Raw genomic sequence first — 18,347 nt, 5'->3', positions numbered from 1 at the left:
ATTTGCTGGATAAATTGGTGGTTCATTCAGCTGTGGCTACCCCAAATTAATTAAGAGAAAAAGCCAAAAAGAAAATGAATGAATTAATGTTCACTTTCAGGTTGAAATCCAAGTTTTATTGCATTTAAAAATTAAGTGAAGCATTTGATTGAGTCCATATTACCCTAAAAAAAATGTAAACACTATGTGAATTGTACAAGCCTGTATACCATTTAATGTATTCCTGTGATACTGTTGATAACTCAACCTAGCCTTTGACATTTTCTTTAGATTTGTCGTACTTTACTTGGATTGTATTTCTTGTTGTCACTTAATTAAAAAATAATAATAATTAAACATGATTCAAAACAGTCTCTAATCCTCTACTTATGATTATCCTGGATGCTGCAACCTCTCTCTATATATAAAAAAGTTTTGAAGCAGCAGCTTCAGCTACCCTCAGTATATTGTCATCAGAGATGCAAAATTTGTTTTGATCTATATTAGATTTTTTTTTTTACTCTCAAAGTGCCGCTGGCCAAAGATTAGCATTTTAGGACCCCTGAGGTACCACAGTTTCAGAAAAAAAAACTGCTTGCATGTTCTATCGAAGACTAAAAAGCTAAACGTTGGATGAAATGTTGATTTTTGGGGTACTATTTCTAAGGACGCGTTGGGAAGGTTAGTAGAGAGGACACTAGTGGGCGCAAAAATCCCCTAAACCAGAATGCACTGCAAACTGAATGTTGACAAGCATCATACTCTTCTACCTCTCACAAATACACCACTTTTCATGTCACACATTTAGACATTTATTGAAAACATTGATAATAAAACAAGTGTAAAGGATTTGATGTGACTGTAAGAAATGGTTGAAGTGACTTTACTGGTTACTTTTGGCAACATTTTACAAAAAGGTTCAATTTATTAATATTAGTAAATGCAAAAGAAATGTGTTAATGAATAATAAAGCATTAATTAAATGTAGGTTATTATAAACATATGCAATTTAGTTGAAGAATACACCCAAAAGTGAAAGTTCTATTATAATTCATGTACGCTCATGTCATACTAAATCTATATGACAAAGCGACATATTTAAATATAAAACAAAAGATTCTGTAGAAAATCTGTTTCCTATTGACTTGCAATGTATTGTTTTTTTTTCAATCCACACACTGAAAGTCAATAGGAATTAAATTTTTTTTTTTTTGTCACTAAAATTCTTCAAAATATCTAGCATTTAAGAGGAATATTATCTCTTTATCCTAGATTAATAAATGCAGAAATGAAATCCTAATAGTCCATTATACCATCAAGAGCATAAATTAATTTTAACAATTGAACCTTATTGTAAAGAATTGCCAGCAAAAGTTACCCCGGCAGTTCTGTGGAAACTGCATCTTTAATACTCCAACCAAACCGATCTTCAGGTCTCGTGCAGCGTCATCATCTTGACTCCTCATCCAGCTTACAAACAGCAGCTGCTGTGAGAATCCAATTATAGCGCATTTCAAACAGTCTAATATTGAGCGTAACAACCTGATCCGACGGGCTTGGAGTCTGGAACTGAAGGAGGTGTGAGCTGAGCTAGACTCAATTGTCCTTGGATGTTCCCTTCAGGCTGGATTTGAGCTTCTTCTTCTCCTTTTGTCCCATTGCGCGGTAGGTCTTCTTTTTCTCCACTTTGAGTCTCTGCTGTCTCTCCGCTTCCTGTTTCTCTTTCTGCTTCAGGAATTCTTTGTGTTTGGTGCGTTGTTCTGCAATCGCCTTCTTAGTCTTGTATGAGTAGACTGTGGTCAGAGCATCGAGCAATGCTGCCACCTGGTGGAGAAGGTTGAAGGATTTCATTAAAAAAGCAGAAAAAAGGACATATTTTGTCTATAAACACACAAACACTTTTAAAAATGTTACCAATGTATTTGTATGCAGTTAATAATATATAATGCAGTTTACAACAGCATGAATTAAAATGAGATAAAATGTATACATATACATACACCCCCACACTCTTTTCATAACTTACACTTACACTCCCCATAAACACTGCATTATATATTATTTAATATTTGCACAATTATAATTGCACATATTCATCGTACTACATTGCATTTATTCATCTTGAATTGTACATATCCACTGCACACATACATTTGTAATTATGTTCATATCAATCTGCATACCCTGATTTATAACAGCAACCTGTACATATATTCATTTATTGTAAATCTCTGTTCATATTTAATACAACCTGTATACAATGTTCATTGTACATCCATCTGTAATTATCACCATAGTTTTTCAGTAACTGCACTTTATAACTTAGACCTATATCCGGCACTTGCTGTTATTGCACTCCTGGTTAGACCTAAACTGCATTTCGTTGCCTTGTACATTTGTAATGACAATAAAGTTGAATCTAATCTAATCTAATCTAGATGGTTAATTTGATTGACATTTTTCTAAATACATAATTTCATATGAAAATTATTTAATAATAAAAAACTACTTAAAAATAAATTTTACAACAATAAAATATATATATACATACATAACATGAATATGTAGGGCTGGACAATAAATCAAAAAGTAATCTAAATCGACAATCAGAACTTATAATTGATCTAATTATTTCAGGACAATTTTTTCAATAATTTTTTCTACCATGTGTGGAGTCACGTGACCCCGCTCTGTTAAGGCTACTTTATAAAGTTAAAGTTATAAATAAACTTTCATTCAATAATTGTTATTAGCTTTGTATTACAACAGTATAATATAAACCTGGTAATATTCCCTATTAAAATTGTGCGTGTGTTTGTATTCAATGCAGCTAAAAAAATAATAAAATAAATAATAGTATAAATAAGAATAAATACATAAAATTAATATATAAATCATTTTATTTCAATTATTTTTTAAAAAGGAAAATTATATAATGCATAATGATAAGAATGTAATTATAAATAAATCATTTTAGTTAAATATTACAACAATTAAATGTATACACAAAAACACACAGTAAATAATAAATGTGTTTTAATATGTATTATAAACAGTTGAAGTCAAATCTAATAGCCCTCCTTTTAATTTGTTTTTCTTTTTTAAATATTTCCCAAATGATGTTTAACGATGATAATATTTTTTTCTTCTATATTTTTTGCGATAGTCAACAGAACAAACCATCATTTTAAAATAACTTGCCTAATTACCTTAACCAGCCTAGTTAACCTTATTAACCTAGTTAAGCCTTTAAATATCACTTTAAGCTGTATAGAAGTGTCTTGAAAAATATGAGCTGTCATCATGGCAAAGATTAAATAAATCAGTTATTAAAAATTTGATATTAAACTACTATGTTTAAAAATTTGTTTAAAAATAATCTTCTCTTCGTTAAACAGAAATTGTGGAAAAAATAAACAGAAGGGGCTAATAATTCTGACTTCAACTGTATGTAAAAATACACAGATACATTTAAAAATAAATATCAATATAAATATTTAAATATGAAATAATATATATTTTTATTGTATTTTATTGTGATTTTAACTGTATATTTAACTTATATATTTTTTCTTGGTGATTGCTTAATCTATACAAAAAATAATGTATTTTGGTTTTTATTTATTTATTTATTGGTTAACTTTTCAAAAAACCTGAAGTGTTATTGGCTCTTAAAGCAACTTGTCCATGTAATTACCTTTTTGTAACTGAAGAAAACCTTTTAGTGGCAAGAATTAATACTCTGGCCTCCAAACGAGAGTCTTGCCGATTAAATGACGATGATGATTAAAAAACTCTTTATTACTTTCTCAAGTCAATGCTTGGAACAAGGAGCAGGAGAAAAAATTGATTAAAAAAATGTAACCCCCTGTGTCATCCTTCAGACAGCAGGATTTCAAAGGGGATTGGTGAAGAAATTGGCCAGCAAGCTGTCGTGGTATTTGCCAGGGACATGGATTAAAGAAATATGATATTTCGCAGCTACTCTGGAGGTTTCCTTGGTGGATTAGCTTTAGACTAATAGTGGATATTAAAAAAATCTTTGTAAAATGACAGTAGAAAAGCTCAGTGGAGCTCACAAAAGGCATGACATATGTAAAACAAAAAAAGAAAGAGCTGGGCATGTCAGAAAGCACCTACCTTTTTCTCGTGCGGCTCTCGTATGACAGCCGGTCTCTGCAGGTCCCGTGGGGTTTTGCCTTTGGACTGCATATACTTGGGTTTGCTCTTGAAAGGAAGCGCCTTCTGCAGCTCTTTGGGAATGCGGAGTGGGTTGAAGTGTCGAACTTGCCTCTCAATTGGCTGTGGAGATTTAAAGATGGGAGGAAAACAACAAATTAGGGATGCACCAGAATGGATTTCTTGCTGATATACAATAAGCCGAAATTCAGCCAAACTTCTTTTGGCTGATAGCCGATAGTTGACACTGTAATGAAGTTTGACGGCTCCCTGGGCATCAGCAAAGAAGGATGCGGAGAGCTGACAAACTTGCAATGATTTTTAATAATGAATATAAACATAAAACAATTGAGCAGCGACGGTCCCTCATGGACAGTTGTCATTTAAACAGAAACTGAAAACAAAACAAGCTGCAGGCCTGGTCTTCTCTCGTCTTCCACTGCAGTCTTTCCACGTTTTAAGTCTCCAGAGGGGGCAGTTAATGCATTGTGCCCCTAAACTGCCAGGCAACCCAATCACAGATTGTATGCTCCACATCGCCACAATGCAGTAACATTTTTTAAATGGTGCATGTCAGGCTACGGCAAAGGTTATGCATAATTGTGATGAAGTATAATTTGGCCGTAAATGACGACACAAGTTTCATTCAGGAAGTGAATTAGTTCTTTAATGAAATCAGACAGAAGATTTTAATGAGTTTGAGTTTATTTGACTTTTATTTCAATATAAACTTGTGACTGTTAATGACTTCGGGTTTGTACACAAGTAAACTTGAGGTAAAATTTTACCACAAGACTGAGCAGACTACTGACTCAATCGTACTCCGAACAAACAAGTAAGTTACTGCAAGATCATCATCATAAATATATATATACACACACACACACACACACACACACACACACACATTATGTATGTATGCACACACGCACATATATATATATATATATATATATATATATATATATATATATATATATATATATATATCACACATACATACACAAACATATATATCAGGCCATCATATTATAAATAAAGGTATGAATTTTTTGATAGGTATCCACTTCAGGATGCAATAACATGTATAATTTATTATGTTTTTGTAATTATCAAAGAGCACCCATGAAAAAAAATCAACTTTTGTAAGCTGTTTGGACAGAACTGTTTGTCCACTGTCATATTGAAGTGATATAAACACAACAAGTCTCTTTTTTTATTTTCTGATGTTAAAATAGGACCCAAATCCCAGTGATTTTGAGGCCCACTGCAATGGGACGTAGGAGTGCGTTTTCCCTGACCACCCTTTGAATGACAAGAACAATGTTTATATAATATCATGTATAGACATGTCGACAGAAAAAAAAATTGTGTGACTCATCGTTTCAGAAAGGCTTGAATAAACTCCACCACAAATACATGATACTTGCTATTTTGACTAATGAGCTGTATTTCAGCTTTATACATGTCTGTCTCTGTTTATCTGATGTAACGCATGAGGAGCAGACACACACGTGGGAATGGAACGTGGGGAGAAGGAGCTTATTTGCATTTAAAGTCACAGGCTAAAAAAATAGTTAAACTGTATTCAAACACCAAAATGGGCCGATGCAGGAGGCTGTAATAAATTATCAGATGCGTATTTTAGCTGAAACTTTACAGTCACATTCTGGAGACACCAAAGGTTTTTTCTTACATCATGTAAATGGGGTAAAATAGGTGCCCTTTAATAAAGCGGAATGTTTAAGAACCTAGATTATATTATGGCCTTAATGTCATCCCTCTTTAGAGTTAAATGTTATTGATATGTATATCATTGCTTTTCCTGTATGCAAAATGATTTGTTTCCTCAGGATCAACCAAGCCAGGTCAGAGGTCATGGACTCTTGATGGAATGGACCAACTGTTTCCTGAGTTATTTTCCATTTGATGTGCAAATACATTAAGTAAATTCCTTTGTATGCAAGATATATTTTCTGTGTTTCAGCATGCTGACAGTTTGGCTGTAGATTGTACCAGTTTTATAAAACAGCTGAAAGTACAAGAAACAGCAGCCAGTATAAAACAGATCGAACTCTGTGTGTGTGCGTGTTCTATTAGTTTGTGGATTATTATTACAGGTCTGAGGTCAGCTCTAAAAAGCTTAGCCTACTGAGTCTTTGCGAGTGTTGAAGCTGGCTTCTGTTGATGAAACTGCAAACTTTCCTCAGTCTCCAGCTCTTCATCTAAAAGTGGTTATTTTTGGGTTAAAACTGTTGTTTCCCCAACACAATAATGTTGTGCATTCCTACAAAATAATAATAATAATAATTTGAATCTTTTCGATAAAAGGTGTTACCTTGTACAGCGAGTCCTGTTTTGGTTTATTGTGGATACCCAGGTCATGTTTAAGCTGTCCGAGTGTCCTCATTCCTGACCATGTGTGCTTTTGTCCAACCGGCATCAGCAGAGACGTCACTGGGTTATACAGCCGAGGAACCGAGACCGGATACCAGGAGCGCAGGAACACAATATCTAAAGACACATTCATGCAACATTTAGGCCTGCATTATTATGTTTGTGATATGAACCGTGTATGTGAATGCATACTGCAGACTGCTTCCATCTAAAATCAACGTCAAGTTTCTAGAAACTATTCATTATATCCCCAGGGAGCGCATGAACTGAAAGTAAGCATCGTGGCATGAAATCACTAAACATGTGAATTTGCAGTCCACTTTTCCCTGACTTTTTGTAACTAGTCAAGTTTTATAAAGATTACACAGCTATTCAAAATCTTTTATATTTTCTGTGAAAGAAATGAATACTTCTATTCAGCAAGCATGTATTATAGTGATCAAAAGAGGTGGTAAAGACTTTTAACTATTCCTTAAAATTCTCAAAGAAAAACGTAACAGGTTCAATGTCACTTGAGCATATTAGAATGATTTCTGAATGATCATGTAATAAAGAAATAAATGGAGAAAGTAGTAAAGGCTAGTAATACTAAAGGCTGTTTAAAAATCATCTTTGCCATTACCAAAACAAAATGATTTTTTTATTTCCATTTTGTTTTTAAATCTAACAATATAATATTACAGCTATTAAACAAAGACATTTAGTGATTTTGTACCCCTACCCCTTTCCCTTGGCCCTTAAAACCAAGGGTGAAGGTAAAGAGCTTCAAAATTTACCCCTAAGAATTGGGACAGCAGTACAGCACCTGCACACATCATCATATGTCATCGCGATCTCATGCTTCATGGGAACGAACAAAACGAGGGGTAGGGTTAAACGGAAGGGCTAAGGGGTACAATTAGGATTGGGCCGTACAAATACCATTTAATATTTAATATTTAGTCTTATGCACATAAAATACATTAAACATATCACATTACCTCTTTAAAATGAATTACGATACTCTATATGAATATCCTACATTCATGCCAAACCCAAAACTATTTAAACATTAAAATAGATGAACATATAGCTTAAAGGGGGTAATAATGAAATTATTATAATATAATAACTGAAATAAAACAAATAAGACTTTCTCCAGAAGAAAAAATATTATCAGACATACTGTGAAAATTTCCTTGCTCTGTTAAACATAATTTGGGGAATATTTAAAAAAGAAAAAAAATCAAAGGGGGCTAATAATTCTCCCTTAGAAAAAGTGGAAAAACTTTGTTCAATATGCTCTCCATTTCAAGTGTAATGTAATGCTGTCATCATCTACTCTGACCTAATGTCATTTGTATAGTAATTAACAAGTCAAAACATTTAGAATTATGCAAAATGTTCCTATTTTGCCTGTACTTACACTAAACATGCATCTCAACAAAGACAGAACAGACTCATACACCTTTATTTAAAAACACATAGTGCAAGCAGATGCATATTTTAATTAAATCACAGCCTTTTTGTGGCTTAATACTCGCACAAGGCCATAACACGATCCCGATTTATTATTCAGATTAATTTCACAGCCCTAATACAAACAATCATCATCTAATTCAAAGACTTAATAAGCCTTGAATACGCAAACTGCCTCACTGCAAGAATTTCCACATGCCGTCTCTCCAGAGAGGAGCATAATAATCAGTAATAACACCCTCCATTTTAACAAGGTGCTTGTTTATGTACAACCGGGTTTCTTGAGTCATTCCCTTTGCATTCCCTTTTCTGATAAATAAAGCGCATTGAAGTCCCAAAGCCTAGCTCGTTATATACAAATTCAAATACATAAATACTGTGGTAAAGCAGAGACAGTAGACATATTTATGAATAGATAAAAGAGTTGGACTCACCGCTCATCAGCAGTCTGTCCTCAAACGTGGCTCTGAAGGCACCCGGCGGGGTACGCAAAGCTTTCTTTATCTGCCCTTTAATGCCACTGACTGTGCGGATGGACGCACCCTCGAACTTTGCAACCTCCAGGATGGTGTTAAACATTCCCTTAAAAACAAACAAAACAACCTTCACGTTACCCCTTTATTTTCTTATTTTCTTATGGCCCATGATGCTTTGTATGAATAATATGTGTACAAATATAATATTGTAAAGCATCCTATACAATATTATAAAGCATTGTAAAGCATCCTATATATATATATATATATATATATATATATATAGGATGCTTTACAATATTATATTTGTGCATATACATTAGTCAGTACTACAGCCAAATCTGGAGCTTATCTAACAGCATAACTAACGATAAAAGTCCAAAAAATTTTAGACAACTGTAATATGTCAGGGGGGAAATATTAAACCATTTTTAAAAAATAAAATAAAAAGAGGGGGGAAAAGAGAAACAAAAAATAGATAAATTGTTTTTTTTACAATATTTTGCATTAAATTAATTGTATTATCCTTCTATTTCTTAATATGTCTGGTAACTAAAATATTATTTTTGAGAATACATATCTGTTTAATAAATGTTTTTGTTCAAATGCACCAAAATAGATTACCTATATTAACTGAGAAATTGATCCCATTTTGAAAATCAAAAATTTGATGTACTCATTTATGCAGAGCATTGTATATATCGACCTTATTCTCCGCCAACGAGTGGGCGCTGCCATTTGAATCTTTTTGGCTTAAGACTTACGGTCTCATTCACTTCCATTCATTTTTAGACATTAAAAACTGCTCATTACGCTGCTTGATGTTGCAATTTGATATTTTCTTGTTATATTATTCTACTTGGTCTGTATAGTTATGCAAACATTTGTTTGTAGAGCAAGTAATTTGACCGTTTTCTGCCGTTTATTATTCCTAGTCATTTCTCCCATAGGCGACTGAATCGGAAGTTCTAAGACAATCTCGAAAACAGGCGCACTTCCGCATTTTAGAATAAGGTCAATACAGAAATTTAATAGGGCACTAGAAAGGCTAAAGATCGTAATTCTTATTTGCTTAATTTTGGGGGGGGCTTAAAGTTTTAAAAGTGCTCTCTCCGTCATATTTGATAGCTCAATAGCAGTTTTACAAACACTACATTTAGTTTTTCTGTCATCCATTTTTTTTTATTTAGATTAGCCTAGCATGTTACCATTAAGTAACAGCTTCAGTTTGGCGACTGCATTTGGCTGAAGTGACTGCCTGTTAACTGGAATAGGTATAGCTAAGGGAAAGGAATAAAATTAAGCTAAAAAAAAATAGCCTATACCTATTAACATGGTACAGAAAAATTATATTTTGGTAAACACAACTACAATTCAAAGTGACAAACAAAAGCCACTGATATTCCATGACTAGGACAAAAAAATTTAATTGCCTGACTTTTTATTGTCTGGAATAGACCTTTTCCATTATATTCCATAAACTTCATGACCAGCGGGATCCTAGCACCACATCATTGAAAATGACTTGTTTCATATTTTTTAAATAGAAGCTCCCTAAAACCAGAAGTGCAACCCATAATATGAAAACTAGTGGTCAAATGTGAAAAAAACTTGGATAACCAAAGATGAGAGCCTCCAATTATTCAGAGAGGGAGACAATTTATACAGTTCCCTGATGTGCTGTGCGCAGAAACTCCTGACTCTGCAGGACTCCCTACCTGGATAAAGCAGGTGTTCTTAAAGATTTTATAAGGGTATCCAATCAGTTTGAGCTTTTTCACAATGGAAACTGATTTGTCCAAGTCCAGAACCACTCCTGTGGCAGCGATGCGGAAATTGGCCTGAGGGGAAATAAGATAGGATGAGTCCAAGAGAAAAGGGAAGCCTTTCATCTGGCTGTGCTTGTTGGACTGGGGACTGGGGCTGAAGCTGTGACCCAGGCTGCTCCTGCGCTCTCATAATATGCTGGTGTCTTACCTTAACGCCGCCAATCGTCTGCACTGCCAGGAAGCCTGTGCCCTGAGGTGTTATAGGTCCTGTTGAGCAGTGAAGAGAAACAGTGGAGAGTGAGCATGAGATGAGGAAGAGCAGAGCTTCAGGTAGTCGCACATGGCTTGTTTTTGGTTTGATAATTGTTTTCCCATTTTGCTTTGAATAGCAAAATCATTTTTATAGATGCACCAACTTGAAAATTCCTAAAAATTCTGATAATGATTTTTATAACAATGTTACAATTCAATACAAATGTACATTTACACTCAATGTATATTTTAAGGGTAATGTGACCTTTTTAATGTAATTTAAACATTAAAACAACAGTATCTGTTACAATTCAATACAAATGTACATTTACACTATACAATGTATATTTTAAGGGTAATGTGACCTTTTTAATGTAATTTAAACATTAAAACAACAGTATCTGTATGCATGGAGTTACCCCACACAACATTATTATTAATATTAATTGACCAGTATTGAAACTCTAATATGATACTTAATATCCCCATAGACAAAAAATTATCTGCAATTTATGATTACATTGAAAGCAGATGTAGCAGATGCAGATGGCCATAAAATAGACAATATTCCATATTATAGACAACAGAAAGATCTATAAAATGTTTTAACTATATAGAAAATATTATTGTTAATAGCCACAAGTAAACTTAAGGCATGACTGGATTATAATGTACAGCATGAACATTCATTCATTTTGACATTTGCTAAGGATTACATTTTACAGTGTCAGGAAATTTCTATGAGTGTTTAAAAATGTATTTCAAGTGAGAATTAGATGATGGATAATGTAATCTGAATGTAAAAACGAGCATGCGTGGCTTCATTTCTAACACTGTAGAGGTGTGAGCTGGGCTTTATTTCTAACACTGTAGAGGTGTGAGCTGGGTTTGTCTCTCACCCCATATGGTGGCACCGCAGTGCATGTGTTCAGGTGTGTATTTGAGCAGGCGGTGACGTCCGTTATGGTCCTCAATGTAGTACAAAGGGATGGTCTGAAAGCGCCTCCAGCCCAAAGACAGGATAAGCGGGTCACGGGTCTTTAAGATACGATTGTGCCAGCGGTGTTTCTTGAGACGCATCTGTTTTGAGGAGATAAAGAAAAGACCAGGAAATTCCTGATTTGTAATGACATTTGGCTTTAAGTTTCATCAAGTGCCCTTCACTTTATTCACAAGGTTATCGACTATGTCTGGATAAGCCACTAAAAAATAGTCTCTAAACACACTAACCTGCAAGTAGCCAACATTGCCCTCACTTGCTCCCAAACCACCAAGGATTGTGGGATAGTGAGGGTCAAAGTTGGTGACAAACTCACAAGGCACCGCAGGGATCTCCACACGCACATACATGCCTGGCCTGAAACCCTCATACTGAACCCGGATTTCATCATCCACATCTTCAAACTCTTGTCTGTTCAGCTATAATATAAAGAGAGCTGGTGTAAGTCAAATTCTGAATTAAATGACTCAAAAATGAACAGTTTGTCATGATTTTTACTCTATTATGACACTTTAAACCTGTATGAATGGAACACAAAAGATGATGTTGTTTGTACATACAATGAAAATCAACATCACTGACCCCCATTGATTTTCATAGTATGTACAAACAACATCATGGTATGCTGGAACTCCATTGACTTTTATTGTACAGAAAAAAAGCTAATTAAATGTATACAGAAAGTTATACAAGCTTGTGATATGATAGAAATCTAATTCATTGCTCAAATTGAAAATTCATCAAAGTAAATAAACAAAAACAATAAGGTTTACACTCATTTTTATGCTCTTGAATAAGGCGACAATGCCATGATTGACCTCTGACCTCAGCCTGTTTCTGCATCTCCTCCTTTAGGTCATCAAAGTATGTGGCGTCTCCATCATCATACTGCGCGTCAAATCTCTCCTTCAGTCGCCTCTTTTTCTCCAAACGCTTGTTCTTCTGAACTTCATCGTCATCTAATTTCATTTGGGGAGCCTCCTCCTCCTCCTCATCATCATCGTCATCATCATCATCATCACCATTCTCTTCCTGGATTTAGATCAAGCAAGTGATTTATAAAAACCCAACACAAAACATGTGAGAGGCAAATTAGATCATGTATTTATTTTAATACCTCAGCTTTGTCTTTATTCCCAGTCTTTGCTTTGTGAACTTCTCCTGTTTCCAAATCTTCAAAATCACCATAGAGTTCATCTAAAAAGACAATGAAGCAACATGGATGTCACAGCACCAAAATGTCAGTGGCCAGAACCAAAACCAGTGATTTTTTTCCTGATAGCAGTTCTCATATGGGCAAAAACAATGAAACACCAGTACAAATCATTGAATATCTATAACAATGACACATCGCAATGCATTTTTTGAATGGTTTTCTAATAGCCGCGAGCGTTTTGCAGGCAGCTTATCCAACCTGTGTCACTCACATTTTTGCCATTGTATGCGGTGAGCACACAATGCATGTTACTTTAGTGGTCTTTTTTCCATTTTTTTACATAATTTTTTTTGGGGGGGTTTTCACCTTTAAATGGAGAGGATAGTAGAGCGTATAGTGATAGTAGAACATGCAAACTCCACACAGAAATGCCAAATGACCCAACCGAGGTTGGAACCAGCGACCTTCTTGCTGTAAGGTGATCGTGCTACCCACTGTGCCACCGTGAGGCCCCAATACTATTATTATTTTATTAAAAATTATATCAACTGCAAAATTACAAAACTAAACTTCATAGATGTCTTTCTATTTGCTTTCAAATATTAAACAATAAAAGTTTTATCCTAGGGGGTCAAAATTAATTGTTTCTTCGATGCATCACGATGCAGACACGAACAATTCAGTATCGGTTCTGAAATAATCATAACCGGTTATTATGTACTGACATCATTTATCACATTTGCGTTATATGGCGGTAGATTACTATGGCGAGGGAAGAGACGGTGAATAATTAAAATGCTACTTAAAAAGCAGATAACTGCACAATTCACTACTTGTCAGTTTGCTGGACAGTCTTTTACTGACAGAGAATTGCATCAGAACACAGCTAGGTAAAAATGAAAGCTGTAAACTCTTTCACTCTATGGCCCCTTTGACCAGCTGGAATGTTCGTGAGGTAATGTTTTATCTCCTCTCTTGGCTGTTACAACAATAACGTTACTTGTAAGTGAGTGAGTATTCTCAAATGTGTCACCGTCTATAATGGATCAGCTGATCATCGCAGCCGTTTAACATCAATGTCTGACAATGCGCTGACAGTTAGAGCCAATTGCAGTTTTTTCTGTTGTGAACTCAAAGTTCAAAAAGCAAGCGAGATAATGTTTCAATTTATTTATTTGCTATAAATGCTCATGTTGTTGCGTGTACTTTAGTTTTAGTTAATACATTCAAAAAGAGTGTTGTCTTTGAGCAGGTAAAATTAAAGTTACAGTACATATATCTGACTGTTTGTATTAAAGGACTAAAGTGTATTACAAATAATATGTAAATATATGTATAAATTATACATATTTTAAAAAAGGAATTATTGTATTGCTAAGTAAAATATCAAATTGTTTATTTAAAGGGCCATGAAACCCCCTCATTTCAGCAGGGTGTTTTCACACCTCTACTTTGGAAAAAGTCAGAAAAGTGGGCGTGTCCAGCTCTGTTTAGGGGGGAGTGTCGGAGGAACTAAAGTGGGAGGGTGTGGGAGTGTCTATTTGGGCACGCGCGAGTTTCAGTCAAAATACACAGACAGGAGAAAGTGATGGTGTTTAACCTACATGGACATCTGTAGTCGAATTATTTGCCAAATTATTAAATGTTGGACTTTAACTGCAGTTTGGCTCTTTCATTCAGGGAATTCATTCATGCCCCTCGCAACAAACGAGATATTTGATTCGAGGAACTGCTCTAAGCGTGTATTTTTCATGTAATGTTTGATTCCGCACGGCGAATGAGAGAAAAAAAACCCTCTGCATTTCCCGGAAACTTAGATGCACACGGCAGGTAGCGTCAGAAAGCCGCGTGTGTTATTCCGGTCACTAAATGCGGTAAAAACCCTACACAAGGTTAAAGTTTGGTTGTGATGCTAACGTGTTTACACTCGGTGACTCGGTGCAATAGTTAACTTAGTTCGATACGAGCAAACTGAATAAACAAAGAGCAGTGGACGCTCACTTACCAAATCTGTAGAGACAGGACAATCACCAGTAACTAGAGCCGCGTCTTTATTAAGAGAATACTACAAGCGAATCCAGATCTCAGCGTTTGTAGATGAGAACAGCTCTCAGGTAAACAATAATCCTCCTTAGACACGTAAGTTATTGTTGTCGCGCGTCGCGTACACTGTTAATCCACACATGACTCCAGCTGCGCTCTCACAGAGAGAAAATGAAAACAAAACTTAACGGCAGCAAACTATAAAAGCAACACTTCACGCTTGTTTTGCCAACACAACGTGGCATCTCTGTCGTGAAAACACTGAGACACTAATGAATATTAATGAAGTTGCACAATAGAGCGCGCTGATTGGTTTGAACCAAGCCTTACTCATGCATTAATGCATCACACTGTAAGACGTAATAAGACTCACTCTGGCACAGACGCCCAGTCTGCACGCTGGAATACAACGCTATTATGTCATGACCATGACGCAGCTTCAAAAATTCGTTTCAAACCGGAAGTACGAATTTGCTTGAAATAACGCAAAAACAACCAATTTACACTTTTTAGTGAAATATAGGTGTCCTAATAGTGTTTATAGCAGTGTGGGACACATATACGACTGTCAACAGCTCAAAAAATGTGTTTTGGTGTTTCGTGACCCTTTAAAGCATCGTCAATGTACTGTGATGCGAGATATCAAATTGAACCGACTTGGGCATGATAACCATAACCGATCCATGAGAATAGTATAGGTTCACACACCTATTTTATCCTGGAAAAAAAATGGTAATTCGTTCATTATTATTCAAAAAAATGTGAAAGTCTTTAAAATGTGATTATTATGCTACTTTATAATGCATTTACAAGTATTTTCAAAATTAAACCAATACCAAGCACCTGGTCACATTAAGAATTTCATACACATCCCCAAAGCAAATTTGTACGCACTTGGTGAGCATTAAATTTAGATCTGTGCTATAAGACCCCAAGAACACAACAGAGCAGGATAATTAGCGATAGGTACATTTGCTTTGCTTACCATCTTCCTTAAGCAAGGTTGCAGCATCTTTATCCTCCTCCCATTTTCCTGTCACAAAACAGTCCCTGATGGAGGCTAGCATCTGAAAACACATCATTCTTCAGAAAAAGCAAAGGACACGGACAGCAGACGGCATATTTACATGCATGTACGTGTATATGCTAATGTGCTTTCATGAAGTCTCTCACCTCCTCCTGATCCCAGTCATGGCTGCTGTCAGGCTGAAACCGAGAGCAGTCCATCATATCAGCTCGTACTTTCTTACTCTTCTCTGGTCGACTGACTTTAAATAAACCGCCCAGCTCTTCATCATCATCAGAACCCTCCTCTTCCTCCTCCGCCACTGAACAAAAAACACATAAATCAGATTCATTTGCTTTGCTTTATGTAAATAAATGCTGTTTTTTGGGCCTTATTATTTTCCAGTGAGTGAATTTAAATGTCAGTCCCCAAACACAGCATCATCATTACCTCCCTGCATGCAATAAATACATACATAAACTTCAGATTAAAATAAAAAATGACATTGAAGATAGAACTGCAAACAAGATGGAGAAAAACGAGGAGGAGTAAAGAAAGGTTATGTTGGAGATTTATTTCTGTCCTCACCTGTGCCGTACACTAGCTTGCGCAGGTTTGGAGCAGCACGCTGTTGTCTTAAATATGCCTCTGTTGCTTTCTCAGCCAAACCTTCCTTCCACCGTAAAGCTCCTTTAACAAAAACATTTACAAGATCATTCAATAATAGTTCAGTTTCAGAGCAGTACAATTATATTCAAATATAGAAAAAGAGGTACATGAGGGAGCTTGGGTGAAAAATTGTCAACACAAAGAATGCTCTAGGAGATAATTTATAATAATATTTAAAACTATGTACCAGGGCTGTACTATTAATCGAAATAAAATCGCAATTTGAAACATTGTGATTAACTAAATCGCAAGAGGCAGCAATATGAAATATATATATTTTAACTTTTTAATTGATAGAGCAAACTTTCGTTCTGTCCAAACAGAATTGTGCAACCGGAATGCCCACATTAAAAACAAACAAACAGGAAAGCGCGACAAGTGGGATGATGGCATCTCCTGCTTTAGAAGCATTGATAGACTTATTAATATTAGAGAAACAGCATGTCGGTAATACGGCAATATCTTGGTTTCAAAGTCAAGACACCAAAAAAAAAAAACAAATCATTTGTAAGACCTGTTGCCACAGCACAAGAAAATACAACCAGCATCTAAAAAAGCACCACCGGCAGCTATATGAGGAGCAAATTGCTAAAAATCAACTAAAGGTATTGCAGTGACAATCTAGTAGCTAGCAAAGTACAATTTCAAATTGTTTGCTAATACAAGTTAATATCTTTTCAGCTCCTTATTTAACGAACACTCACTGACTGCATTTTAGCAGTAAGAAGCTGCAATACAGATCGATGAGATGAAACTTAACTATACAATTGAATTGCTAATGAAAGGAAAATTGCAATATCAGTCAACAATAGAGTAAATAAATAAATAATCACATTTAGATATTTCCCCAAACTGCACAGCCTTACTCTGTACTAAGATTTAAACTAGGGCAGGGCGATATGGGCTTTTAAAAAAAAATTCTTCACAAAAATAAAAAATAAATAAAATTGATTCATGATTTAAAATCGATTTTTGCCCCCACAAAAAATTTTGAAGGTTTTTGACCTATATAACCTTATCATAATTATAAAATACAAATGCTAACGAAAAGCTGCCATTTAAAGATCAAATTTTACAAGCTCAATTTATAATTGCATGCAAGACTTAATAATAATAATATAAATTACACCATTTTATACAACTGAACACTGAATGTAAACTGCAGTGAAGATAAACTCATAGTCACGGTTAAAAAGGGGACCTCTTTCAAGATGATGTATTTGTTTTTGTTTAATGAACTTGCATTTAGAGATTTAATAATTTTTATTTTGTGTTATATCAGTTCATATAAAGGACTCGCATTATGCTGGTGGGTTGCATATTACCGTTGATTTGCGTGAGGTCGCTGCATCTGGTAGATTAGTCTAATGTTAGTGCACTGAGCGAGGTTTGTCAAGTTGTGCTTAAGTTTACAGTAACGAACGTCTTTGCAGCTGGATCACATAATTCATCCGGAAACAGCAACATTGAATCCCGACATCAGACCGGTAACAGTTCCTTTCATATGCACGTCTTCTCCATTAAATCTTACCGTGAGATTTACAAGGTGTGGTTCACAGGCTCAAATGCGCGTCTGACAGTGAATGCAAGACTGAGAGCCCTGAATTATGCTGTTTTTTTGGCAGGTGTGCTTGTGCATCCCCGTTCTGTTTTATTTCATAAAGCACAAAATTTCTGTGAGCTCTCTAATGCTCGCTGCATGTCGGTAGTGTGTTTCTACAGCAAATGCAGAATAAACTAAGAGAGGCCAGAGGGGAGCGCCACTTGCTAGGATGAAAACCTATTCTCATTCAAACAATTGATGTAGACTTCAAACTCAAGCTAATAAAATCTATTTATCGTTCAGCCCTAATTTAAACTAATCATTTTAAAATATGTATTTATTTCATATGGAAATATTTTACACTGAGCTCATATTTAAAACCTCTGCAGGAAATTAGAATTGTGTACATTTACATTTCTG

The 18,347-nt window shown here is 35.1% G+C and overlaps 1 protein-coding gene across 2 annotated transcripts in view; it reads right to left on the bottom strand.

Annotated features, from left to right (window-relative positions):
* Nucleotides 1-94: 94 nt before the first annotated feature.
* Nucleotides 95-18,347, bottom strand: part of bms1 (BMS1 ribosome biogenesis factor) — a 30,915-nt gene continuing 12,662 nt past the window's right edge. Inside the window, 13 exon segments of one of the 2 annotated variants that reach the window (NM_001111150.3) lie at nucleotides 95-1,803; nucleotides 4,120-4,281; nucleotides 6,497-6,672; nucleotides 8,448-8,595; nucleotides 10,208-10,330; nucleotides 10,467-10,525; nucleotides 11,410-11,590; nucleotides 11,741-11,929; nucleotides 12,336-12,542; nucleotides 12,628-12,707; nucleotides 15,695-15,776; nucleotides 15,883-16,037; nucleotides 16,304-16,405. In NM_001111150.3, the coding sequence (NP_001104620.3) occupies nucleotides 1,576-1,803; nucleotides 4,120-4,281; nucleotides 6,497-6,672; nucleotides 8,448-8,595; nucleotides 10,208-10,330; nucleotides 10,467-10,525; nucleotides 11,410-11,590; nucleotides 11,741-11,929; nucleotides 12,336-12,542; nucleotides 12,628-12,707; nucleotides 15,695-15,776; nucleotides 15,883-16,037; nucleotides 16,304-16,405 (1,892 nt within the window). In that variant the 3' untranslated portion in view covers nucleotides 95-1,575. 2 annotated transcript variants of the gene reach the window in all.

Source organism: Danio rerio, chromosome 12, assembly GCF_052040795.2.
Source record: "Danio rerio strain M-AB ecotype USA chromosome 12, GRCz13ab, whole genome shotgun sequence".
Taxonomy (NCBI): Eukaryota; Metazoa; Chordata; class Actinopteri; order Cypriniformes; family Danionidae; genus Danio; species Danio rerio.
The sequence above is the reverse complement of the archived record's forward strand: the minus strand, read 5'-3'. Positions and strand labels throughout refer to the sequence as shown.